Source organism: Pseudophryne corroboree, chromosome 6 (genome assembly GCF_028390025.1).
Source record: "Pseudophryne corroboree isolate aPseCor3 chromosome 6, aPseCor3.hap2, whole genome shotgun sequence".
Taxonomy (NCBI): domain Eukaryota; kingdom Metazoa; phylum Chordata; class Amphibia; order Anura; family Myobatrachidae; genus Pseudophryne; species Pseudophryne corroboree.
The window spans coordinates 475969533-475995962 of NC_086449.1; the positions used below are offsets into that span (position 1 = coordinate 475969533).

At 47.6% G+C, this 26430-nt stretch overlaps 1 protein-coding gene across 1 annotated transcript in view; it reads right to left on the minus strand.

The window, feature by feature from the left end:
* The window catches only part of TES (testin LIM domain protein), a 134659-nt gene that overhangs the window by 31401 nt on the left and 76828 nt on the right, over positions 1 to 26430 (minus strand). Inside the window, exon 3 of the mRNA XM_063927238.1 lies at positions 2045 to 2297. Within this exon, the coding sequence (XP_063783308.1) occupies positions 2045 to 2297 (253 nt within the window). The remainder of the gene's footprint in view (positions 1 to 2044; positions 2298 to 26430) is intronic.

The window sequence follows — 26430 nt, forward strand, 5'->3', positions numbered from 1 at the left end:
GTTCTAGCAGCACTGGATAGAGCCCCTCGCTGCCACTATCAATGTCAGGTCTGAGGATGGTGGGCTATAACTACAGCAGGTGAGGGGGCTCATCAGTACACAGAAAAATCATCTTGCGTGCTACAGTTGGGGAAGGGGGTGGGGCGGAGGTTTAAGGGGTAGACAATCCGCCTCTGCAGAATACTAACTGCGGAGTAAGCAGCATGCTGGAGTCATGCCCACAGAAGATGCCAGCAGTAGGTGGCGGGACAGGAGGCGGCTGAGGGTTGCACGGGCAGTAATAGGACAAGAGAACCCTGGAGAAGAGTAGGGGGCAGTTTCTGCAGGACCTAGACTCTCCCCTTCATTCCCTGTTACCACAATGCTGCAATCTTTCCCCTGTAACCTGCCGCAGCTCCCCGAAATGAAATGTTATCAGACTGACAATCAAATGCCGGCCTGCATCCTGTGCCACATGACCTGCTCGCCCACACGCAGAACAGGTCCTGCACATTAGCAAAGTACTAAAATCAGTACTTTGCACTGATGGTCTCAGGTGCAACCGCACATGAATGACCCTCTATATTATAATCTGCTCCTCATGTTCTGAGGACTAGGCTCGACCGCTTCTTACCCTCCACCTTGTCACCACCAAATTAAATTTGTTCCCCTCTTCCACACTACCCTGCCTGCACCCTCATTCTACTCTGTTTGAGTTCCATAGGACAGAGGAGCTGAGAAGGTATCTAGAGGGATGTTGCTAATGTTAATGTGTAGTGTACTTTAATAAATGAGTGCAGCGAATAGGGAGGGAGATATAGTGATGTAGTGCAGCGCATAGGGGGGATGTAGTGTAGTGATGTAGTTCAGCATATGGGGGGGATGTAGTGTAAGTGGTGCGGAACATAGGGGGATGTAGTAAGTAATGTAGTGTAGTGATGTACGGCAGGGTATAGGAAGGGTGTAGTGCAAAAATGGAGTGTAGTGATGTAGTGCAAGGTATATATAGGGTGATGTAACGTAGTACAGCAAAGTAGTATAGCATATTATAAGGGGACTATAGTGCAGGGATATAGTTTGTGTGGGGGGGGGGGAATGTAGTGCAGCAATGTGTAGTGGGAAATGTGCTACCGTGGGGGGAGCACAGCCAAGGGCGCTCATTGCATGAACGTACTGTCTTGCTAATCTTTAGCATGTGTGTGTGTGGGGGGGGCATATGAGTGGGGGACCCAAAGCATATTTTTTAACCCGGGTCCACCACTCACTAGTTCCACCACTGTTTATATGTGCAATGTCTGAGGGCATGTGGGGGATCTGATGGGAATTTTAGGGGTATGTAGAATGATCTAATTCCATGTAAGGTGGTCTGAGGGACTTTAAAGGACACATATAGAGGTTTAAGTGTATTTAAAGGGTATGTTTAGAGGTCTGATGCCCATTTAATTGATTTAGTTTCAATAAAATTTGATGGGACCCAAAAATAATGAAGTGGGACTCCAAATTTTTATAAATGATGGGTCCCTGGGACCCACATAATTTCTGTCCCAGCACGATCACTGCGTTATATAAATTAATCCAGGGTTTACGTTTCATAGTGCCCATTGTAATGGGTCAACTGTTATGCAAGGACCATACACTAATTAATATAACCTAAGGGAAGGTGGGTGTTGTGCTAGTCCAGTAAGGAGGAGTCACAGAGCGTGGTACTAGAAGTCTCAGCGTGGTAGTACCTCTTCTGTTTAAAATTAGGCTGTGCTGTATATTTGTGTATACACTGCATACTCGAAGGTGAGGCTCCTTCTGTCTGGACTAGCACCGACCCGCCATCGGTTCATCCATCAGTGGAGAAGAGATAGAGATATACACACATATATACATATACACACATAGTATACGGGGGGGAATCTAAATACCCCCCCCCCCTTCCCCAAGAAACCCCAAACATACAAACTCTTACAATGGACGTGGCCAACATCACAAAATTATCCACGTCCTCTCTGACAGACCCGCAAATCACTCTCCCCTTTATCAAGCTTGTAGAATGGTGAAAATTGTAACAACTCACTAGTGTTTGGTTTTGCACTGGTGGTGCCCATTCATAGGTGACCGTATTGATGGACACATCTTTCTTTGCTGCCACAGGATTAGTCAAAATCATTACATTCCGCTTGTAGGTGGGAACCCCATCAGTTTTCAACTTTGCAATAAGGGTTGTATACTTTGTGTCCTCAAACAGCTTGCCGACTTTACGATCATCTTCATTATTTGAAAGAACATTATGTTCTTCTTGACCACATTTGCAATTTCTACAGATTTTCCTAAATATGATATAAAATAATCAGTCAAACAAAGTGCTACACATATTGGTACACAATTACTGAACATTTATGAATTTTTCACTTTTGTTTTAGCTTTATACCTCTTACTGTTAAACAAGCATTAAACAAAATAAAATGTATTAGTTAATGTCTCTTACCAGGTCCAGAAGGCACCTTAACAAGATCTTAAAGCAGCAGCAGGTCTACTTGTTTTGGCATCCAAGCTAAAGTTGGTAAGATTCACCGCCTCATCACCCACATGTAAGACCTATTTGACATTCTAATTATCACCAACACACATTGATATAGCACGGATACAAGGATTGAACTGAACCACAGAGTCTCAGCTAATCCCATTCAATATCTCCGGAGGAGGGCAGAGTACGGGATGTCAAAAGTTATCCCTAATCCTCCCTACACGCAGCCTAACCCTAACACTCCCTTGTATACTTACGTTCGGGATTCCGGCATCGCCATTCTGAAAGGTGCTGCGATTCTGCTGCCGGTCTCCTGATCGGGGGCATCCCGTAGGTTGGAATGACCACTACATCCCCTGGATGATATTGTAATTAACACAAGGGCCCATTTACAAAAATAATATTTCCGACTTTTTCCTTGAAAACACCCATTTTCGTGAGTTAGCCGTAAATATTACGTATTCCTGGAATGTATGCAGGAGGGACTGCAGCAGATATCGCCGATACCTGCTGCGATCCCTCCATTCCCACCACCAACCGCATCCCCCATAGGTTTGTAAGGGGGATGCAATGCTGCCAGATGTATCAATATCCCGAATGCAAAGACTTCCCGATTTTGGCCCCTGCAGCTACACTTTGCATTTGTAGCTAGCGGTCCGGAAGTGGCCCCTATGCAAGTGTGGTCAGCGGGGACCATGCAGGATACTGTACATCTGGCCAATGTTATCACATTCTGCTATGCGATCCTGGGATGTTTTAGGAGAGGCCACGTGACATCACACGTGCTTGCTGCGCATGGGTAAAATGGCAGCGGGGCACCCGACTTTGCAGTATTTTGCGGCATCTGCGATCGCAATTGTATTGTGTCGCCGCAGATAAATATAAAACGGTCTTCCATATAAAATAAAGGGATTTTCAAATGAATAAAACAATTGGTTAGATATTCATTAAACTCAGGGCCGGTGCAAGGTTTCTTGGCACCCTAGGCAAAACTTCAGCCCCCCCAACTACCACTTCCCAATCCTTCAGGTGAAAGTGTGCATGCAAGGTCTTATACGTTTCGGACCCACCCACATATCCTTGACACATACACTCTGTACAGTCCACACATAACCTTACATATTTTGTGTTTCCTCACTTTTACATCCTACTGACCCCTGTCCAACAGCAGACCCTCCAACATGACCCGCCCCACTAGGTACAAAATGCTCTGTTCCTGGATTTCCCTCTTAATTTATGATTTCCATCACCTGTGTTGAACTAGTTAAATGATAAGAAAGCTGTTTCTTCACAGGTGATGGCAATAATAAATTAAGAGGGAAGTCCAGAAACAGAGCCTTTTGTACCTAGTGGGGTGGGTCATGTTGGAGGGTATGCAACAGTGCTGGGTGACCATAGCATACAGCCCATTAAGAACATTTGCTATCTGCACGGACCTTTATGCAATAGCACAGACAGAGTAATGGTTAGCATTACTGCCTCACAGCGCTGCAGTCATGGTTTTGATTCCCACCATGGCCCTAACTGTGTGGAGTTTGTATATTCTCCCCATGCTTGCTTGGGTTTCCTCTGGGTACTCCGGTTTCCTCCCACAATCCAAAGATATACTGGTAGGTTAATTGGCTCCCAACAAAAATTAACAATAGTGTGAATGTGTGTGCATGTGGTAGAGAATATAGATTGTAAGCTCCACTGGGGCAGGGACTGATGTGAATGGCCAAATATGCTCTGTAAAGTCCTGCGGAATATGTGTGCGCTATATAAATAACTGGTAAGGGATGTAGTTGGGATACAAGCGCTCGAATCCCAAGACCTGTCAGAATGCCAACGCCAGAATCCCGACAGACGGAATTCCGAATGCAAGTATACTTGGGAGGTTAATGTTAGGCTGTGGGAAGGGGAGGGTTTGGGTTAGGGTTAGGCTGCGGGGAGGGAGGGTTAGGATTAGGTATACTTACCTCCACTGCCCCAGTCGGGATTTCAAACAGTCTGACCACCAGCATCCCATACCCAATCAACTGGTAATATTGTAGGTAGCACGTAGCCTCGTGTATCAATGCTACCTATAGAGTGTAAGCCTGCGAGCACTAATACAACAAGCATGTGCCAGTAGCTTGATTAGTAGTACTAATCACTGGTCCCGCCAGAGGAGGGGAACAAGCAGCAGGTATGTACAGGGACTGGGCAGAGGGGACAGGGACAGAACATAAGGGTCAGTAAAGAGAGATGACAGGGCCAGCACAGAGGTGACAGGGACAGGAGAGATGGAAGACTTAGTAAATGGACCCTGTGAGCAGCGGGTGTTGTGGTCAGTTACCTGACACTCCGGTACAGTACCTAACAGACCAAACGAACGCTCAGCCACTTCCCAGCCCTGCACCCCGCGCCGTTCTCCCGTCCCATACCTGTGCCTCTCTACTCCCCTCTCACAGTCATAATCACTTTCCTCCACCACATACTCTTTGTTTCCCACTAGGCACTTCCAGCATCTGGCTCCTGGTAGCGTATAGTTTTCCACTTGTGGACTGGGAGGCAGCAGAAGCCAGGAGTCAGGAGGGGGCGGAGCATGCAGGCCGGAAGCTGCAGCGCTTCTTGGCTGTCTGTGGTGGAGCGAGATGCCCGGCGCACCCCACCGCTGGCAGTGCTGCCGCTAGCGGAGATGGCAGCGGGCCCGAGCTGTCAGGTTGGGTCACTTAAGGAGTGGATAATAGTGCGGCGCGGGCCGCGCGGCCATAAGTAGGGCCCTGGGTTGTATACACTGGGCTCCTCTGTATATTATAGTGGGAAGGGCACAGAACAGCTGGTGGACAATGGAGAAAGTGCCCCCTTTAGGGCTGGAGCCCGGCGGCAAAAGTCTCCATTGCAGTTCCGCCCCTGGGTATATAGACATACAGTGCAGGAGTTGATAATTCTAATATATATATATGCCGGCAGCTGGCATCCCGGTGAACAGAATCCTGGCAGTGGGATGCCGGACGCCAAAATGCCTGCAGCTTTGCTCACCACACTGCGGGCACATTGGAGCACTTTGCGCACCACATTTTTTATTCTCCCCTCAGAGGGAGAATAGTTGTTGTTGTGTATATATATATATATATATATATATATATATATATATATATATATATATATATATATACATACATATACATACATACATACATTCCATTACAGCAGGCAGCACTCCACGGACTTTTTATGAAAGAAAAAACAGCCATTGCAGCTAATTCATGTCATCAATGTTTCAGATGTTTAATCCTACACCTTTCATCAGGTGTAGGATTAAACACCTGAAACGTGTATATATATATATATATATATATATATATATATATATACATACACACACATACACACGTATGTATGCCTGTGTGTGTGTGTGTGTGTGTATGTATATATATATATATATATATATATATATATATATATATATATATATATATACACACACACACACATATGTATGTCTGTATGTATGTGTATGCCTGTATGTATGTATGCATGTATATATATATTATATATATATATATATATATATATATATATATATATATATATATATATATATATATATATATATATAAAAACCACAGCCTAAAACTCAAATTTAGTTGGTCACAAAAAAAAAAAATAGAGGAGGAGGAGAAGGAGGAAGATGCTGTTGTGGGGTGGGAAATGCCATGTGATATCGCGGGGGTGTGTGCTTGGGGAGGATTGCAGAGGGAGTGCTTTATATAACGAGAGCCAGCTTACACGTAGAGCAGCTGATGGTACACACTGACTCACTCTGTCAGCGGCGGCTGGTAATTGATGGGCGGCTCCAAGTCTCATAAGAAAGACGAGGAGCACACATTAGGGAATAAGAGAAAAGACGCATTTCTGTGCAGCGTGCAGTGCCGCCCTCCAGTGGCCGGCGCCCATAGGCAGCTGCCTAAAGCTGCCTAATGGTGGCGCCGGCCCTGATTAAACTATGCAAGAAGACAAATAAAGCAAAAGCGGGGATTTAGGTTAGTCAGATTCAGCAAACATGTTCAGCACCTGCAATGAAGCTTTATCAGGGAGCGGCTTCAGACCACAATGATACCATATTTACATAAGCATATTAATCATTTAGAATACAGAGAAGAGAAAAAAAAAATATTAATTTTATATATATATATATATATATACACACACACACACACACACACACACACACACTGTAGCCAATATTTCAAAATGAATTCAGTCCAGATTCAAAGGCGCGTTCGGGCTTATCAGTGGTATCTATATCACTGTCCTATCTGTGGCTTTGTATACTGGGCAGAACTACTGCACCTAATGGAGATATGCTAGTCACATCTCCGACAGACTGAGCCTCTATGGCACTCTCTGTCCACCATACTCACAGTCTGATATGGATAACCGTGGATTAGGTGTGCCACAGTGCCCAGATCACTGTGGCTGCGTCACATCTCTTTTCAGAGCACTGTGGCTTACTCGGTGCAGAGTAAGTTTGTAACCATGAGTCCACAAGACTACAGGAGCCACGTATTTGTACTAAGAGCATTACCCTGGTGCATCTGGGGTCCATTTCCATTTTCATTAGATGCAAACGTGCAGCCTCCTTCAGAGACATCTCATTTTACCAAGTTGTAGGTATTGTTTCAGCCCTATTAAATACCTAATATAGGAAATAAAGTGGAACATTCCTCTGGAGAGTTGGATACGTTACATTACTTTGTTTAGAGGTTGGCGCAGTCCAATATTTAAATAGGGGAGCCACACCAACTGTATCAGCAAATGCTACAAAACATCACTGGCAGTTGGTGTTGCTCCCCTATTTGAATATTGGACTGAGCAGCCCCACCTCTCGAACAGCCACTGCTCGGGACTTAACACTATGGGGTATATTTACTAAAGTGCGGCTTTTCAGAGATGGAGATATTGCCCATAGCAGTCAATCAGATCCTAGCTATTATCTTCTAAAGGTGCTAGATAAATGATGATAGGTAGAATACGATTGGGCAACATCTCCACTTCTATAAGCCCACCTTAATAAATATACTCCTGTGATTAGGTTTTTTTCTTTTTTGATACTTCACTTGATTATTATTTTTTCCCGAACTTGGCAAAATTAGTTTTTGAATGTTAAAGGGGAGATGGTACCTCACACCATTGTACCTATCACAGGAGACGAAGCCTTCCTGTTCCAGGCCCTCTCCTGTCGCAAATATAAAACTCAGCTAATGGCTAGGGAGGTGTATGAACTAATTGCAAGGCACGTGGTGGACAACTTGGAGGACTTCTCCATCATGTCCTATGACAGCGAGGGAAAACAACCAAACCAGATCCGCTGCGGGGTGTAGTATGGTATGCTGGTGGCCAGGCTCCCGGCGACCAGCATACCGGCGCTGGAATCCTGACCGCCAGCATACCAACAGCTGGGCGAGCACAAATGAGCCCCTTGCGGGCTCGCCACGCTGCAGGCACGGTGGCACGCCACGCTATCTATTCTCCCTCCAGGGGGCTTGTGGACCTCCAAGAGGGAGAAAAGGTGTCGGTATGCCGGGTGTCGGGATTCCGGCGTTGGTATATTGTGCGCCGGGATCCCAACAGCCGGCAAACTGAAGACCACCCCCGCTGAGTAACTCCTTAACATGGCCGCACCCTTCACTTATGGTGGTTTATGCAAACTGGTAGTAACTTGGGAACTGTTCGAGTTAGTCTTCAAGGTTTACCGCAATGGGGAGCTCTTTGAGTTTTGGTACTGAACGTTTCCATGTGAGGAGGCTACGCTTTACGCACGATCTCTCTAAGGGCGATTTTGATGCATACCTACCGCATGAACCTCAAGAGGTGTCCAACACACCACCCTTCCTTCAGCCCGACTCCACCTCACGAATGCATCACTTATTTTGTACCCAAGACGGCTCCTGCCAAACGTCATGCCAGATGCACAAGTGCTAAAAAGAGGACGGAACTTCAGCATTTGGCAAGGGAATATGTGCAGCATAGTTCTGCAGTGCACTGTACTTCGCTGCCTAAGGGGAATATCCAATTAGCCCTGGCAATTTACCGGTGCTAATTGTCTCACCGGGGTCTATCCTATTAGCCCCGATAAGCCGGCACGAGCGGCGGCTTATTGGGGGTTACCTGATGCTGCACCGTGTGCTGGCTCCTGACAGCTCCCAGTGCAACGCTGCAGTTCCAGCTCCCTAGGGTCACATGACTGCCCCTATGTGACCAAGGGCTGGGGAAGATGGGGGATTCGTGTTGTGGCGCTGCCCTGGCTTCCCCGCCAGGGTTAAGCGCCAAGTGCTGGCTCCAGGGCCGCGGCACCCTGCCTGCCACTGCTGTGGTGGGCAAGGGACACTGCAGGTTGCCACGGTTTTTTCAGGGACTTTGTTTCGCCTTCCTCAAGCAGGCGAAACCAAATTCCTGGAAACAGCCCTGTTGCTGTTTCTACCGAAAACACACAGGTTTCACTGAACGGCCATTTCTCGGATCCAGATGTTAATTCACCGGTAATTGGATATCCTTAAAGTACCAACAAAATAACCCCAAGGTGCACAGAGCAGTACAGGCTCTAGATGAACAAACTAATCCAGGAAGGCGAGTAGAAAGGCAAGTACTTTCTTGGAAGGTCAAGGCTCACTCGGGAATGGCACATAAATTAACTTGGGATGAAGGAAATGGAAACAGTAAATATTGAAGATCTAACTGGATGAAACTGGGCACATCAGCTAGTCTATATCTACACACACACACACACACACACACACACACACACACACACACACACTATAGCTATTCTCTTTCAATCTCACATGTTTAAATTGGGAAATGGCAGAAATACATGTCCATAATTTATAAATTGTTAATTTCCTGTGTCACCTGTTAGGAGGTCTTGATGTGTAGTGTTATTAATTCCTCAGAACGTTTTCACCTAGTTATATAAATATTAACAATGTGAAAAAGTCTGGTAGACCTAAAACAATGTAATAGGAAACAGACCTAGCACATAAATGGCATATTTTTTGCCTTCTTTGGATAATATTTTATGGTCCTATGAACACAAGCCATATTCTACAGCTTTTACAAAATGTAGAAAATAGGAATTTGATACCTACCGGTAATTCCTTTTCTCGTAGTCTGTAGTGGATACTGGGAATCTGTACTTTAGTACCATGGGGTATAGATCGGGTCCACTGTAGCCTGGCACTTTAAAACCTTTAGTGTGTGTATGTGTGTCTCCCCTCTATGCCCCTCCTTCCAGACTCTAGTCTAGGAAACTGTGCCCGAGGAGGTGGAAATACCACGATAGAAGAAAACAGGTACAACAGCGGTGAGGCATTAAGCCAACACACAACCATAACCGAAAGGAGGGCGCTAACCAAAACAGAGGACAGCAACACCAACCTAACCAGGATAGCAAAGCTAACCCAACAACAAGATGGGACCGCAACGGCGGGCCAACCAAACACTTACTCAGGAAAGCAGGAATCAAAGCACTGAGACGGGCGCCCAGTATCCACTACGGACTATGGAGTAAAGGAATTACCTATGGTATCAAATTCCTATTTTCTCTTACGTCCTAGTGGATACTGGGGATCTGTACTTTAGTACCATGGGGAAGTCCCAAAGCTCCCAAATGGGTGGGAGAGTGCAGAGACCCCTGTAACACCGCCTGACCAAACTGAAGATCATCCTTGGCCAAGATGTCGAACCGATAGAACTTAACAAAAGTGTTTGAACCAGACCAAGTAGCAGCTTGGCACAACTGTAAGGCCGAGACACCCTGGGCAGCCACCTAGGAAGAGCCCACAGATCTCGCTGAGTGCCTCAGGCCTCACGCCTTATCATGAGATCGTCCAAGTAGGGGGCTATGTTGACTCCAATCATGCGCAGTTTCAGCATCATCTCCGCCATGACCTTGGTGAAGACCCTCGGAGCTGTGGACAGGCCAAAGGGCAAAGCCTGAAAATGGAAATGGTCGTCCAAGATGTTGAACCTGAGGTAAGCCTGATGAGGGGGGCACATGGGAATGTGTAGGTAAGCATCCTTGACATCTAGGGATACCAGGAATTCCCCCTCTTCCAGACCGGACACCACTGCCCGCAGGGATTCCATCTTGAATTTGAACACCCGCAGATACGTGTTTAGATACTTCAGGTTTAAGATGGGTCGCACCGAACCGTCTGGTTTTGGAACGACAAAAAGACTGGAGTAAAAACCCGTTGTGCAACGGAGGTGGTACTGGAACCACCACCCCTGTCCGCAAAAGCTTTTGAATGCCTCTTGCAAGGTAACTTTTGCTGCGGGCAAAACTTGTAAGCAGATTTGAAAAATCTGTGAGGAGGGAGTGCTTGAAATTCTAGCCGGTATCCCTGGGAGAGGAGATCCCTCACGCAAGGATCCCGGCAGGACTTCGCCCACACGTGGGCGAAGTGTTGAAGGCGAGCACCCACCTGAAAGTATCATTTTGCTGCTGGGGCCAACCGTCACGCGGTCTGGTCCAGGGATGCAGCAGTTGCAGGTTTACGGGACTTACCACGAAACCCTCTCAGAGTGGTGGAGACTCCCCGGCCCCTGCCTCTGATCCTTGACACACGAATGGACTGCAAAAAGGGGCCTGTGTAAGAACGTCTAGCACAGGCATGTCAAACTCATGGTCATCCAGCTGTTTTGAAACTACAAGTCCCAGCATGCTTTACCAGATGATCAGTGGAAGGTATGCTGGCAAAGCATGCTGGGATTTGTAGTTTCACAACAGCTGGAGGGCCGCGAGTTTGACATGCCTGGTCTAGCAGATGGTGCAGCCCACAGCAGATAGGTAGATTTACCCGCTGTTGCCTGGGAGATCCATTTAAGTTTGTCCCCAAACAAGGCATCCCCTGTAAAAGGAAGATTTTTGATACCCTTTTTGGAATCAGCGTCCACTGACCACTGACGTAACCACAGAGCTCTGCGAGCCGAAACAGCCATAGCAGTAGTGCGGCCATTTATCTTACACAATTCCTTATAGCCTCGCTCATAAAATTTGTAGCATCCTCTATGTGTTGCAGCAGAGTAATGACCTCATCCTGGGGCAGGGAGTCTAATCCATTAATAATATTATCGGACCACTTGACCACTGCCCTGGAAATCCACCCACAAACTATTGTGAGGCGCTGTGCTACACCTGCTGCAGTATATATTGCCTTGAGAGTGGTCTCAATTTTACAGTCAGCAGGGTCTTTTAGGGATATAGCCCCTGGCATCGGCAGTATCAATTTCTTAGACAGTCTGGACACAGACTTATCGACTCACGGGGGGTTTTCCCATACCTTCCTGACCTCAGCTGGGAGGGGAAAGGTAGATAAAAACCTCTGAGGAAATTTTTATTTCTTGTCAGGGTTTACCCATGCCTCCCTGGCCAGGGAGTTTAATTCCTTAGACACAGGAAAGGTGGCTGAGGTCTTAGATCTAACATTAAAATACAACTCCTCATCTGGTTCTGCCTCCCTGATCTGGTATGTGAAGAACCTCTCTTACAGCATAAATGAGGGCCTCCACCCCAGGGGACAGAGAGCTGTCCTCATCCACATCATCATCATCAGGCTAATCAGACTGGAGCACCAGTGGCCTTCCTGGTATCTGCTGCTTTTGCCATACAATCAATATAGCGAACCAGAATGAGAGCGCAGTAATAATTCATATGAAAAGGAATAAATAAATGTAATTAGCACATATAAAACACAAAACAATAAAACACATCAGCTAGTATGGTAACTAGAAAATTCAGTGTACTCCTGTAAAAAAAACAAAACAAAAAAAAAAAAACACAATGCAGTCCCTTTAAAAAGTCCAATATATGAGTTCCAGCCTGATATTATGAAATGGTCCACTAGCCAGAGCCCGCAGATGTTTAGGTAATTGTGTGATGAATTGTTATAGCAGTCAATATAAAGAAGCTGGTGTCATCCCCTCATAAATAGAGTATTGCTCACCGCTGTTAGGTTGTACCTTGGCACGGACTCCCAGTATTTCTGAACCTAGGTGATCTCACATGTGCACCCTATTGAACTGTGCACACAGCTAGGTGAAGTTGGTGCAGGATGTCAGATCGTTCCAACAGCCAGAGGGGGAAGCCAGGTAGTGACAAGCAGCTGTCTGTCACTGCAGACGTGAAAGAGCAGCGGTGCTCGGCAGAAGAGGACTAGTAAACACTGAGCCTACAATCAATAGACTGTTTCAACACCTGTCTCTCCTTTTAAGCTGCAGCCATTTCTGAATTTACATTCTGAATCATGCTTTTAAAATTATCTAGCCAGTCAGGTGCCTGTGAACGGTGTCCCTGTGGAGATAAGGCGCACTGTTCACACATGAGGGACCCCGCTGAAGAAGGGGTAGAGTACAAGCAGCACACATAATCATGTCCACAGACATATGTACACGACAGTAATACAGCGCAGCTCACTGAAACACCTCCACACAGACCCTAAAGAGCCCCTGGAGTGACACTGAGGGAAAACGGAGACCAGCACACAAACACAGCAGTACAGTGTATGAAATTATGTGTTATGACTTTAAATGTGCAACGGCGCTACCGCTGGCGTGCTCCACCCTGCTATGACCCCCTGGTACCAGTACAGAAGTCTGCCAACAGTGAGGGTTCATGGAGGAGCAGCGTGCATGCAGCCTTGATGATCCGCAGAGGCAGGAAATGGCGCATTCCCGCCTCTGGTCCCGCTCTTCGGGAAGCCCCACCCCTTTTAATGGTGCGCGGTCCATTAGTATTTTATACTGACTGATGTGCAAATAAAAAACAGTACACCCAAAGCCTAAATGACAGGGAGCACTGCAGAGCATGTGCCCTGAGCCAGTGTAGTCCGCGGCGGGCACCGCAGCTCGAGGCCTGTGACCGCCGCGTGACATGCCGCCAAACCGCACCGAGGACCCGCTAACCGGGACCCCAGTGTTAACACTCACCGCACCTGACGATCTTTGGCATCTGTTAGAGGGTGGCGGCTAGCTGCTGGCATGGGCACACACAGTAATGGTGTGTGAAACAGCACTCAGGAGCTCAATGTCCTGTCAGCTGGGATTATGAACCATTAACCCTCAGGAGGTTAGCTTGGTACCCCCCCCCCCCCCCCCCCTAAGTCCCATGAAGCAGGTAATCTGGTTGCCAGCCAGTACTACCTGAAAATAAATAACTAAAATAAAAAATTAAAAAATTAAAAAAAAAAAAGGAAAAAAACTCTTTGGAGCTGCAGAGAAATGCAGCCGGCTCGTTGGACACATTTTTCTAAACTAAGGGGGACATGTACTAAGCAGTGATAAAAGTGGAGAAGTGAGCCAGTGGAGAAGTTGCCCAAGGCAACCAATCAGCATTGATGTAACATTTCTAATTTGCATACGTTAAAAGTATACAGAGCAGCTGATTGGTTGCCATGGGCAACTTCTCCACTTTTATCACTGCTTATGTCCCACTCTGTCTGGTAGGAGGGGCATAGAGGGGAGGAGCCAGCACACACATATACACACTAAAGGTTTTAAAGTGCCAGGCTTCAGTGGACCTGATTTATACCCCATGGTACTAAAGTACAGATCCCCAGTATCCACTAGGACGTAAGAAATGTTAAAATAAAATGACATGGTAGACGTCTTACATTTCTTCTTCATATTAAAATACTAAACAATGTATGATGATTTTGTCGAGTTGCGTAGAACTACAGGTTACAAAAATAAGATTTTAAACCTACCGGTAAATCTTTTTCTCCTAGTCCGTAGAGGATGCTGGGGACTCCGTAAGGACCATGGGGTATAGACGGGCTCTGCAGGAGACATGGGCACTCTAAAGACTTTAGATGGGTGTGCACTGGCTCCTCCCTCTATGCCCCTCCTCCAAACCTCAGTTAGAGAAACTGTGCCCAGAGGAAACTGACAGTACGAGGAAAGGATTTTTGTTAATCTAAGGGCAAGATACATACCAGCCCACACCATCCACACCGTACAACTCGGAACATACGAACCAGTTAACAGTATGAAACAAAACAGCATCAGCCAGAGACTGATCAAAACTGTAACATAACCCTTATGTAAGCAATAACTTTATACAAGTCTTTCAGAATTTTGTCCGCACTGGGACGGGCGCCCAGCATCCTCTACGGACTAGGAGAAAAAGATTTCCCGGTAGGTTTAAAATCTTATTTTCTCTTACGTCCTAGAGGATGCTGGGGACTCCGTAAGGACCATGGGGATTATACCAAAGCTCCAGACCGGGCGGGAGAGTGCGGATGACTCTGCAGCACCGATTGAGCAAACATAAGGTCCTCCTCAGCCAAGGTATCAAACTTGTAGAATTTAGCAAAAGTGTTTGAACCCGACCAAGTCGCCGCTCGGCAAGGCTCTAATGCCGAGACGCCTCGGGCAGCCGCCCAAGAAAAGCCCCCCTTCCTAGTGGAATGGGCCTTTACTGAATTTGGTAACGGCAATCCAGCCGTAGAATGAGCCTGCTGAATCGTGTTACAGATCCAGCGAGCAATAGTCTGTTTAGAAGCAGGAGCACCAAGCTTGTTGGCTGCATACAGGACAAACAGTGCCTCTGTTTTCCTAACCCGAGACGTCCTGGCTACATAAATCTTTAAGGCCCTGACTACATCAAGGGACTTGGAATCCTCCAAGTCACCCGTAGCCACAGGCACCACGATAGGTTGGTTCATATGAAAAGATGAAACCACCTTAGGCAAAAATTGAGGACGAGTCCTTAATTCTGCTCTATCCACATGGAAAATCAAATAGGGGCTCTTGTGAGACAAAGCCGCCAATTCGGACACCCGCTGTGCAGATGCCAAGGCCAACAACATGACCACCTTCCAAGTGAGAAATTTTAAATCCACCGTTTGAAGAGGCTCAAAACAGTGAGATTTTAGGAACTGTAACACCACGTTAAGGTCCCATGGTGCCACTGGGGGCACAAAAGGAGGCTGGGGGTGCAGCACTCCCTTCACAAAAGTCTGGACTTCTGGGAGAGAAGCCAATTCCTTCTAAAAGAAAATTGATTTAGGCCCATATCCACTCCTGTCTGTAGAAAGTGGAGAAAACGGCCCAGATGGAAATCTTCAGTAGGAGCATTCTAGGCTTCACACCAAGATACATACTTCCTCCAGATGCGGTGATAATGTTTCGCCGTCACCTCCTTCCTAGCCTTAATCAGAGTAGGGATGACTTCCTCCGGAATACCTTTCCCCGCTAGGATTTGGTGTCCAACCGCCATGCCGTCAAACGTAACCGCGGTATGTCTTGGAACAAGCAGGGCCCCTGCTGCAATAGGTCTTCCCTGAGAGGAAGAGGCCACGGATCTTCTGTGAGCATTTCCTGAAGATCTGAATACCAGGCCCTTCGAGGCCAATCCGGAACAATGAGTATTGTCTGCACTCCTTTTCGTCTTATGATTCTCAGTATTTTTGAGATGAGCGGAAGAGGAGGGAACACATAGACCGACTGAAACACCCATGGTGTCACCAGGGCGTCCACCGCTACTGCCTGAGGGTCCCTTGACCTGGCACAATACCTCCGAAGCTTCTTGTTGAGGCGTGACGCCATCATGTCTATTTGTGGAAGTCCCCACTGACTTGTTATCTCTGCAAAAACTTCTTGATGAAGTCCCCACTCTCCTGGATGGAGATCGTGTCTGCTGAGAAAGTCTGCTTCCCAGTTGTCCACTCCCGGAATGAAGACTGCTGACAGAGCGCTTGCGTGATTTTCCGCCCAGCGAAGAATCCTGGTGGCTTCTGCCAATGCCACTCTGCTCCTTGTCCCGCCAAGGCGGTTTACATGAGCCACAGCTGTGACGTCTGATTGAATCAGAACCGGTAGGTCGCGAAGAAGATTCTCCACTTGTCGTAGGCCGTTGTATATGGCCCTCAATTCCAGTACGTTGATGTGTAGACAAGCTTCCTGGCTTGACCATAGTCCCTGAAAATTTCTTCCTTGTGTGATTGCTCCCCATCCTCGGAGGAATTCCTCTGTAGGGGCCTTCCTGGCCTCACACCAAGCAACATATTTTCGCCATATACGGTGATCATGTTTTGCTGTCACGTCCTTCCTAGCCTTTATCAGCATAGGAATAACTTCATCCGGAATGCCTTTTTCCGCTAGGATCCGGCGTTCAACCGCCATGCCGTCAAACGCAGCCGCGGTAAGTCTTGGAACAGACAGGGCCCCTGTTGCAACAGATCCTGTCTGAGAGGCAGAGGCCATGGGTCCTCTGTGAGCATTTCTTGCAGTCCGGGTACCAAGTCCTTCTTGGCCAATCCGGAACAATGAGTATTGTTCTCACTCCTCTTTTTCTTACGATTCTCAGCACCTTGGGTATGAGAGGAAGAGGAGGCAACACATAGACCGACTGGAACACCCACGGTGTTACTAGTGCGTCCACAGCTATCGCCTGAGGGTCTCTTGACCTGGCGCAATACTTTTGTAGCTTTTTGTTGAGGCGGGATGCCATCATGTCCACCTGTGGCAGTTCCCATCGATTTGTAATCTGTGTGAAGACTTCTTGATGAAGTCCCCACTCTCCCGGGTGGAGGTCGTGCCTGCTGAGGAAGTCTGCTTCCCAGTTGTCCACTCCCGGAATGAACACGGCTGACCGTGCTTGCACGTGATTCTCCGCCCAACGAAGAATTCTGGTGGCTTCTGCCATCGCCACCCTGCTTCTTGTGCCGCCCTGGCGGTTTACATGAGCCACTGCGGTGATGTTGTCTGACTGAATCAGCACCGGTTGGTTGCGAAGCAGAGGCTCCGCTTGACTCAGGGCATTGAATATGGCCCTTAGATCCAGGATATTGATGTGCAGACAAGCCTTCTGACTTGACCACAGCCCTTGGAAGTTTCTTCCCTGAGTGACTGCCCCCCACCCTCGGAGGCTTGCATCCGTGGTCACCAGGACCCAGTCCTGTATGCCGAACCTGCGGCCCTCGAGAAGGTGAGCACTCTGCAGCCACCACAGAAGAGACACCCTGGCCCTGGGGGACAGGGTGATCAGCCGATGCATCTGAAGATGCGATCCGGACCACTTGTCCAACAGATCCCACTGAAAGTTCCTCGCATGGAACCTGCCGAAGTGAATGGCTTCGTATGACGCCACCATCTTTCCCAGGACTCGCGTGCATTGATGCACCGACACCTGTTTTGGTTTTAAGAGGTCTCTGACCAGAGTCACGAGCTCCTGGGCCTTCTCCTCCGGGAGAAACACCTTCTTCTGGTCTGTGTCCAGAATCATGCCCAGGAAGGGCAGTCTCGTCGTAGGAACCAGCTGCGACTCAGAATCCAGCCGTGCTGTTGTAACACCTCCCGAGAGTGTGCTACGCTGATCAGCAACTGCTCTCTGGACCTCGCCTTTATGAGGAGATCGTCCAAGTATGGGATAATTGTGACTCCTTGCTTTCGCAGGAGCACCATCATTTCCGCCATTACCTTGGTAAATATTCTCGGTGCCGTGGACAGACCAAACGGCAACGTCTGGAATTGGTAATGACAGTCCTGTACCACAAATCTGAGGTACTCCTGATGAGGTGGATAAATGGGGACATGCAGGTAAGCATCCTTTATGTGCAGAGACACCATAAAATCCCGCTCTTCCAGGCTCGCAATAACCGCCCTGAGCGATTCCATCTTGAACTTGAACATTTTCAGGTAAATGTTCAGGGATTTTAAATTCAATATGGGTCTGACCGAACCGTCTGGTTTCGGAACCACAAACATTGTGGAATAGTAACCCCTTCCCTGTTGAGGGAGGGGAACCTGTACCACCACCTGCTGGAGATATAATTTGTGAATTGCCGCTAACACTACTTCCCTTTCTATGGCGGAAGCTGGCAGGGCTGATTTGAGGTAACGGTGAGGGGGCATCACTTCGAATTCCAGCTTGTATCCCTGAGACACAATCTGTATAGCCCAGGGATCCACCTGTGAGCGAACCCACTGGTGGCTGAAATTTCGGAGACGCGCCCCCACCGCTCCTGGCTCCACCTGTGGAGCCCCAGCGTCATGCGGTGGATTTATTGGAAGCCGGGGAGGACTTCTGTTCCTGGGAACTAGCTGTATTGTGCAGCTTCTTTCCTCTACCCCTGCCAAGAAAAGACGCACCTCGGACTTTCTTGCCTCTTTGCGATCGAAAGGACTGCATTTGGTAATACGGTGCTTTCTTAGGTTGTGAGGGAATATATGGCAAAAAATTTGACTTCCCAGCCGTAGCTGTGGAAACTAGGTCCGAGAGACCTTCCCCAAACAATTCCTCACCCTTATAAGGTAAAACCTCCATGTGCTTTTTTGAGTCGGCATCACCTGTCCATTGCAGAGTCCACAGGACCCTTCTGGCAGAAATTGACATTGCATTTATTCTAGAGCCCAGTAGGCAAATGTCTCTCTGGGCATCCCTCATATATAGGACAGCGTCTTTTATATGCCCCAGGGTCAGTAATATAGTATCCTTGTCCAAGGTATCAAGTTCCTCAGACAGAGTATCTGTCCATGCTGCTACAGCACTACACATCCAAGCCGACGCTATTGCCGGCCTCAGTAGGGTACCTGAATGTGTATAAACGGACTTCAGGATACCTTCCTGCTTCCTATCCGCAGGATCCTTTAGGGAGGCCGTATCCTGTGACGGCAGGGCCACCTTCTTAGATAAGCGTGTCAAAGCTTTGTCTACCCTAGGGGAGGATTCCCAGCGTAACCTGTCCGTTGGCGGGAAAGGATACGCCATAAGTAACCGTTTGGAAATCAGCACTTTCCTATCAGGAGAATCCCAAGCTTTTTCACATAACTCATTTAACTCATGTGAAGGGGGAAAAGTCACTTCTTGCCTTTTTTCCCCAAACATATAAACCCTCTTATCAGGGACAGGGTTTACCTCTGAAATGTGCAAAACATCCTTCATTGCTATAATCATGTAGCGGATGGCTTTAGCCATTTTAGGCTGCAACTTTGCATTATCGCCATCGACACTGGAGTCAGAATCCGTGTCGATATCTGTGTCAACAATCTGGGATAGTGGGCGCTTCTGAGACCCTGGCGGCCTCTGCGCTGTAGGATCAGGCATGGGTTGAGACCCTGACTGTCCCAAGGCTTCAGCTTTATCCAACCTTTTATGCAAGGAGTTTACATTATCATTTAACACCTTCCACATATCCATCCAATCAGGTGTCGGCGCCGTTGGCGGCGACACCACATTCATCTGCACCTGCTCTGCTTCCACATAGCCTTCCTCGTCAAACATGTCGACACAATCGTACCGACACACCACACACACAGGGGATGCTCTATTGAGGACAGAACCCCCACAAGGCCTTTTGGAGGGAGGGGGGGAGAGAGAGAGAGAGAGAGAGAGAGAGAGAGAGAGAGAGAGAGAGAGAGAGAGAGAGAGAGAGAGAGAGAATGCCTGCACACATCCCAGCGCTATATAACCCAGGAATTACACAGTAACTTAGTGTTTACCCAGTAGCTGCTGTATTAGTGATTTTGCGCTAAATTTATGTGCCCCCCCCCCTCTCTTTTTACCCTCTTTCTACCGTGATTCTGCAGGGGAGAGCCTGGGGAGCTTCCTCTCAGCGGAGCTGTGGAGAGAAAATGGCGCTGGTGAATGCTGAGGAAGAAGCCCCGCCCCCTCAGCGGCGGGCTTCTGTCCCGCGATTTTGTGTAAAATAATGGCGGGGGCTCATGCATATATACAGTGCCCAGCTGTATATATGCTCTATTATGCCAGGAGGTACTCAATTGCTGCCCAGGGCGCCCCCCCCCCCCTGCGCCCTGCACCCTACAGTGACCGGAGTGTGCGGGTTTAATGTGGGAGCAATGGCGCACAGCTGCAGTGCTGTGCGCTACCTCATATGAAGACAGGAGTCTTCTGCCGCCGATTTTGAAGTCTTCTTGCTTCTCTCGCCGGTTTCTGCCTTCTGGTTCTGCGAGGGGGACGGCGGCGCGGCTCCGGGATCGGACGACCAAGGGTGAGTTCCTGTGTTCGATCCCTCTGGAGCTAATGGTGTCCAGTAGCCTAAGAAGCACGACCTATCCGCAGTTAGTAGGTTTGCTTCTCTCCCCTCAGTCCCACGTAGCAGAGAGTCTGTTGCCAGCAGATCTCTCTGAAAATAAAAAATCCTTACAAAATACTTTCTTATTAGCAAGCTCAGGAGAGCTCACTAAAGTGCACCCAGCTCTGTCCGGGCACAGATTCTAACTGAGGTCTGGAGGAGGGACATAGAGGGAGGAGCCAGTGCACACCAGTAGTCCTAATTCTTTCTTAGAGTGCCCTGTCTCCTGCGGAGCCCGTCTATTCCCCATGGTCCTTACGGAGTCCCCAGCATCCACTAGGACGTTAGAGAAAGTAGATTTACCCGCAGTAGCTGTGGAAACCAGGTCCGCGAGACCTTCCCCAAATAAAACCTCACCCTTGTAAGGCAAAACTTCCATATGCCTCTTTGAGTCGGCATCACCAGTCCATTGACGGTTCCACAGGGCTCACCTAGCAGAAATCGCCATGGCGTTGGCTCTTGAACCTAACAGCCCAACGTCTCTGGAAGCGTCTCTCATATATAAGACTGCGTCTTTAATATGACCTAAGGTCAATAAAATGCTATCCCTATCTAGGGTATCAATGTCAGATGACAAGGTATCTGCACAAGTTGCTACAGCGCTACAAACCCAAGCAGACGCTATTTCTGGAGATGGTAGCGCCACCTTTTTGGACAAGCGCGTTAAAGCCTTGTCCACCATGGGCGAGTATTCCCACCGTAACCTGTCCTGTGCAGGGAAAGGGTACGCCATAAGAATTCTATTGGGAATCTGCAGTTTCTTGTCTGGAGTTTCCCAAGCCTTTTCAAATAACGCGTTCAGCTCATGAGATGGGGGAAAGGTTACCTCAGGTTTCTTTTCCTTAAACATGCATACCCTTGTGTCAGGGACAGATTGGTCATCTGTGATATGTAAATCATATTTTATTGCAATAATGATATAATGAATACTTTTGGCCACCCTTGGGTGCAACCTCGCATCATCGTAGTCGACACTGGAGTCAGAATCCGTGTCTGCTACTAGGGACAGGGGACGTTTGAGACCCTGGAGGGCCCTGTGATACAGCCAAAGCCATGGCTTGACTCCCTGTCTTTTCTCTGGACTCTGCTTTGTCCATTCTCTTATGTAATAAAGACACATTTGCATTTAAAACATTCCACATATCCAGCCAATCAGGTGTTGGCGTCGCCGACGGAGACACCACAATCATCTGCTCAACCTCCTCTCCTTAGATGAGCCTTCCGCTTCAGACATGCCGACACACACGTACCGACACCCCAACACACTCAGGGATATATATGGAGACAGTCCCCCAATAAGGCCCTTTGGAGAGAGAGTATGCCAGCACACACCCAGCGCCACCGGATACCGGAATAAAATCCCAGTCAGTACAGCGCTTTTATAAATATACTCACTGCGCCAAATTAATGTGCCCCCCCCTCTTTTTTGCCCTCTGTATGTGTTCAGCAGGGGAGAGTCCGGGGAGTCTGCTTCTCTGCAGCGTGCTGTGGAGAAAATGGCGCTGGTTAGTGCTGAGGGAACAAGCTCCGCCCCCTCACCGGCAGGCTTCGATCCCGCTCAAATCTTTATACTGGCAGGGTTTTTTGCCATATACTGCCTCCACAGTATATAGCTCTGCCAGTGTCCCTAGAAGGTTAATAATTGCTGCGCCCTGCAGCCATACAGTGCCGCCAGTGTGTGTGTGTGTTGGGAGCAATGGCTGCGCGTTACCTCATAGAAGATCCAAACTCTTCTGCCGCCTTTGAAGTCTTCTATCTTCTCATACTCACCCAGCTTCTGTCTTCCGGCTCTGTGAGGAGGACGGCGGCGCGGCTCCGGGACGAACAGCGAGGGTGAGACCTGCGTTCCGACCCTCTGGAGCTAATGGTGTCCAGTAGCCTAAGAAGCAGAGCCTATCATTTAAGTAGGTCTGCTTCTCTCCCCTCAGTCCCATGATGCAGGGAGCCTGTTGCCAGCAGTGCTCCCTGAAAATAAAAAACCTAACAAAAGAATTTTACAGAGAAACTCAGTAGAGCTCCCCTGCAGTGCACCCAGTCTCCTCTGGGCACAGGATACAACTGAGGTCTGGAGGAGGGGCATAGAGGGAGGAGTCAGTGCACACCCATCTAAAGTCTTTAGAGTGCCCATGTCTCCTGCAGAGCCCGTCTATACCCCATGGTCCTTACAGAGTCCCCAGCATCCTCTAGGACGTAAGAGAAATAACATTAACATTTCCATGATAACATACTACAGATCCTGTAGACAGGTTAAAATAATGTCTTTGTTCATGGGGGCTGCACACTTTAAATGCGATTATGCAGAGGTCTGCAAATTTCCAAGTTTCTCTATACCTTTGCAGCAAGTTTGAGAAATGGTAAAATCCATCTCAAGAACTACAGGAGCCAACTATAAGCCAACTATAAGAGAGCTCCTACTTATAGTCATAAGGGACTCCCATTAACAGGCAGTACCCAGACAGGCACAGTAACAGGAATCACAAGTTGCATGTTAAGAGATATCTTGTTTCACCCTCTCACATACTGACTTCTACTCAGTCTAACACCATGCTTCACTATGGCACGCTGCATTTAATCTCCTTGCCAACCAGCATTATCTATCTTGAGCAAAACTCTGACCGTTTATTAGTCATCACTTCTGCAGATAGAGTCGCAAGAAGGACATTTAATATATAGGTCCTGGTTCCTATCCAATGCTGCTGAGGATGTTACTGCTGCCTTTGACTGTATATTGACTGGCATATATCTTGAGAAAGGTCCAAGCACAGGACCGAAACGTTGGTGAGCCCTTTCTGTATTTTTTTGTGACATGAAGTTACATGGAACCAATCCTTTGAATAAATGACTTTAATATTTACATCAAATCACGCAAGTCTGGAGAGTGCTATCTTTTTCCACTGTAATGTGGAGAAATACTGTATTGTACTATGAGTCTGACCCCGTGATTGGATCAGGCTTTGATTTGGCACCCCAGCCGTTATCTGTGTCGGGTGAGAGTGTGGGACTAATATAAATATCATATCATATCATACATACATATACACACACATACATACATACATATACACACAGACATGTTATGGTAAGAACTTACCGTTGATAACGTGATTTCTCTTATGTCCACAGGTATCCACAGGATAACATTGGAATATTGTCGAGCGACAGCGAAAATGGCACCAACACGGTCACGAGCTTTCTGGCCTCCCAGGATGCATTGGGGCCTTCACCATATAGTCCCGCCCACTGACTCAGTCAGATCAGTTCTTTCCACAGCGATTTTAGGCAGGCACATCAGGCAGAGACCTGTTTAGGCGATAAGAACACACATGCACACCCTTCCATACAAGGAGGAAGAGGTTTTAGTGATTGTCTAGATCCTCAAATCAGATGCGTCAGGGTGGGATCCCTGTGGACATAAGAGAAATCACGTTATCAACGGTAAGTTCTTACCATAACGTATATTTCTCTGGCTGGGTCCACAAGATAACATTGGGATTCCCAAAGCCATTTTAGTGGTGGGGACGCTCCTGATTACACAGGAGGACCTTTCGCCCGAAGTCTGCGTCATGAGAGGCAAAAGTATCCAAGGCATAATGTCTAATGAATGTGTTTATGGAAGACCATGTAGCTGCCCTACATATCTATTCTGCTGAAGCACCCTGTTGTGCTGCCCAAGAAGGACCTACCTTACGTGTAGAGTGTGCAGAGACATTAGCCGGAATAGGGAGATCTGCATGAGAATAAGCTTCTGATATTACCATTCGGAGCCATCTCGCCAGCGTCCGTTTACTAGCAGGCCATCCTCTTCTATGGAATCCGTAGAGGATGAAGAGAGAATCTGTTTTCCTGATGGCACTAGTACGATCTATGTAGATTCTTAAAGCCCGGACCACGTCCAGCAACGCTTCTCCCGCAGATAGTCCCGATACCTGAAAAGCTGGGACTACAATCTCTTCATTCAGGTGAAACTTTGATACCACCTTTGGAAGATAGCTAGATCTCGTTCTGAGAACTGCTCTGTCTGGAAAAAAAACTTAGGAAAGGAGACTTACATGATAATGCTCCTAAATCTGACACTCTTCTGGCTGACGCCATTGCCAGTAAAAAAAAGAACTTTAACCGTTAACCACTTAAGATCTGCTCTCTCAAGTGGTTCAAACAGAGGACCCTGGAGAAATTTAAGAACTAAATTCAAATCCCAGGGAGCTGCAGGAGGAACAAATGGAGGTTGAATATGTACTACTCCTTGAAAAATGTACGTACATCCTGTAAATCAGCAATCTTCTGCTTAAACCATACAGTTAACGCTGAAACTTGAACCCTCAAGGAAGCAACTTTCAACCCTTTATCCAATCCTGCCTGAAGGAAATCCAAAATCCTAGCTACTTTAAAAGATCTCGGATTTAAATTTTTTCCAGTACACCAATGAATATAGGTTTGCCATATTCTATGATACACACGGGCCGAAGAAGGCTTTCTTGCTCTAAGCATAGTTTGGATTACTTGTTTCGAAAATCCTTTAGCCTCTAAGATAGAGGTTTCAACAGCCATGCCGTCAAAGACAGGCGATCCAGATGACTGTGACAACAAGGACCCTGCATTAGCAGATCTGGACGTTGAGGGAGCAGTATCAGTGCTTCCATGGACATTCTCAACAGATCTGTGTACCAATGCCTTCTTGGCCAAGCTGGAGCTATTAGAATGATTGCTCCTTTTGCCTGTTTTATCTGTCTCACTACTCTGGGTAACAGAGATATTGGCAGGAACAGATACGCCAGCTGAAACCTCCATTCTACTGACAGTGCGTCTACAAGGACCGCTCCTGGGTCCCTTGTTCTCGCTCCATACCTTGGAACTTTGTTGTTCAGACGAGACGCCATAAGGTCTATTTCTGGTAGACCCCATCTGTTCACCAGTGTCTGAAACACTTCTGGGTGTAGTGCCCATTCGGTTTCCTGAATGGTGTGCCGACTGAGAAAGTCCGCTTTCCAGTTTAGTACCTCCGGGACAAATACTGCTGACAATGCCGGGAGATGGAGTTCTGCCCATTTTAGAATGGAAGTTACTTCCTCCATCAATCTCTTGCTGTGAGTTCCTCCTTGATAATTGAGGTATGCTACTGCCGTCGCATTGTCTGAGCGGATCTGGACTGGTCTTCCTTGTAGATTGTCCTTTGCCTGAACCAGAGCCAAGTAAATGGCTCTTATTTCTAACAGATTTATTGGCAGGCGACTTTCCCTTGCGGTCCATTTTCCTTGAAACCATAGGCTTCTGAGTACCGCCCCCCAGCCCTGCAGGCTGGCATCTGTTGTCAGGACTTGCCACTCTTTTATCCAAAAGGGTCTCCCCTTGTTTAAATGGTCTGTCTGTAGCCACCACACTAGAGACCTTTTTACGCTTACTGGAATCTTTATCATCTGCTTCTCTATCGTTTGACGATTTCCGTTCCATTTGGTCAGAATAAGGTGCTGCATCGGTCTGGAGTGGAATTGCGCATATTGCACCATGTCTAAGGTTGATACCATCAGATCCAACAGTCGCATTGCTGCATGGACTGACATTGTCTGGGCTTGCAACGCTTTCTGAGCCATGACCTGCACCTTGACTATCTTTTTCTCTGGTAAGAGAACTTTCTGTAGGTTTGAATCCAATATGGCTCCCAAATGAACCATCCGCTGTGACGGATTCAGGGACGACTTTTCCCAATTTATGAGCCACCCGTGTTTCTGTAAACAAACTATCGTTTGTTGAAGATGGCTCAACAGTAAACCTTGGGACTGTGCTAAGATTAACAGGTCATCTAGGTATGGGAATATTCTTATCCCCTGTTTGCGCAGACAAGCTGCCATAACCACCATGATCTTGGTAAACACCCTGGGT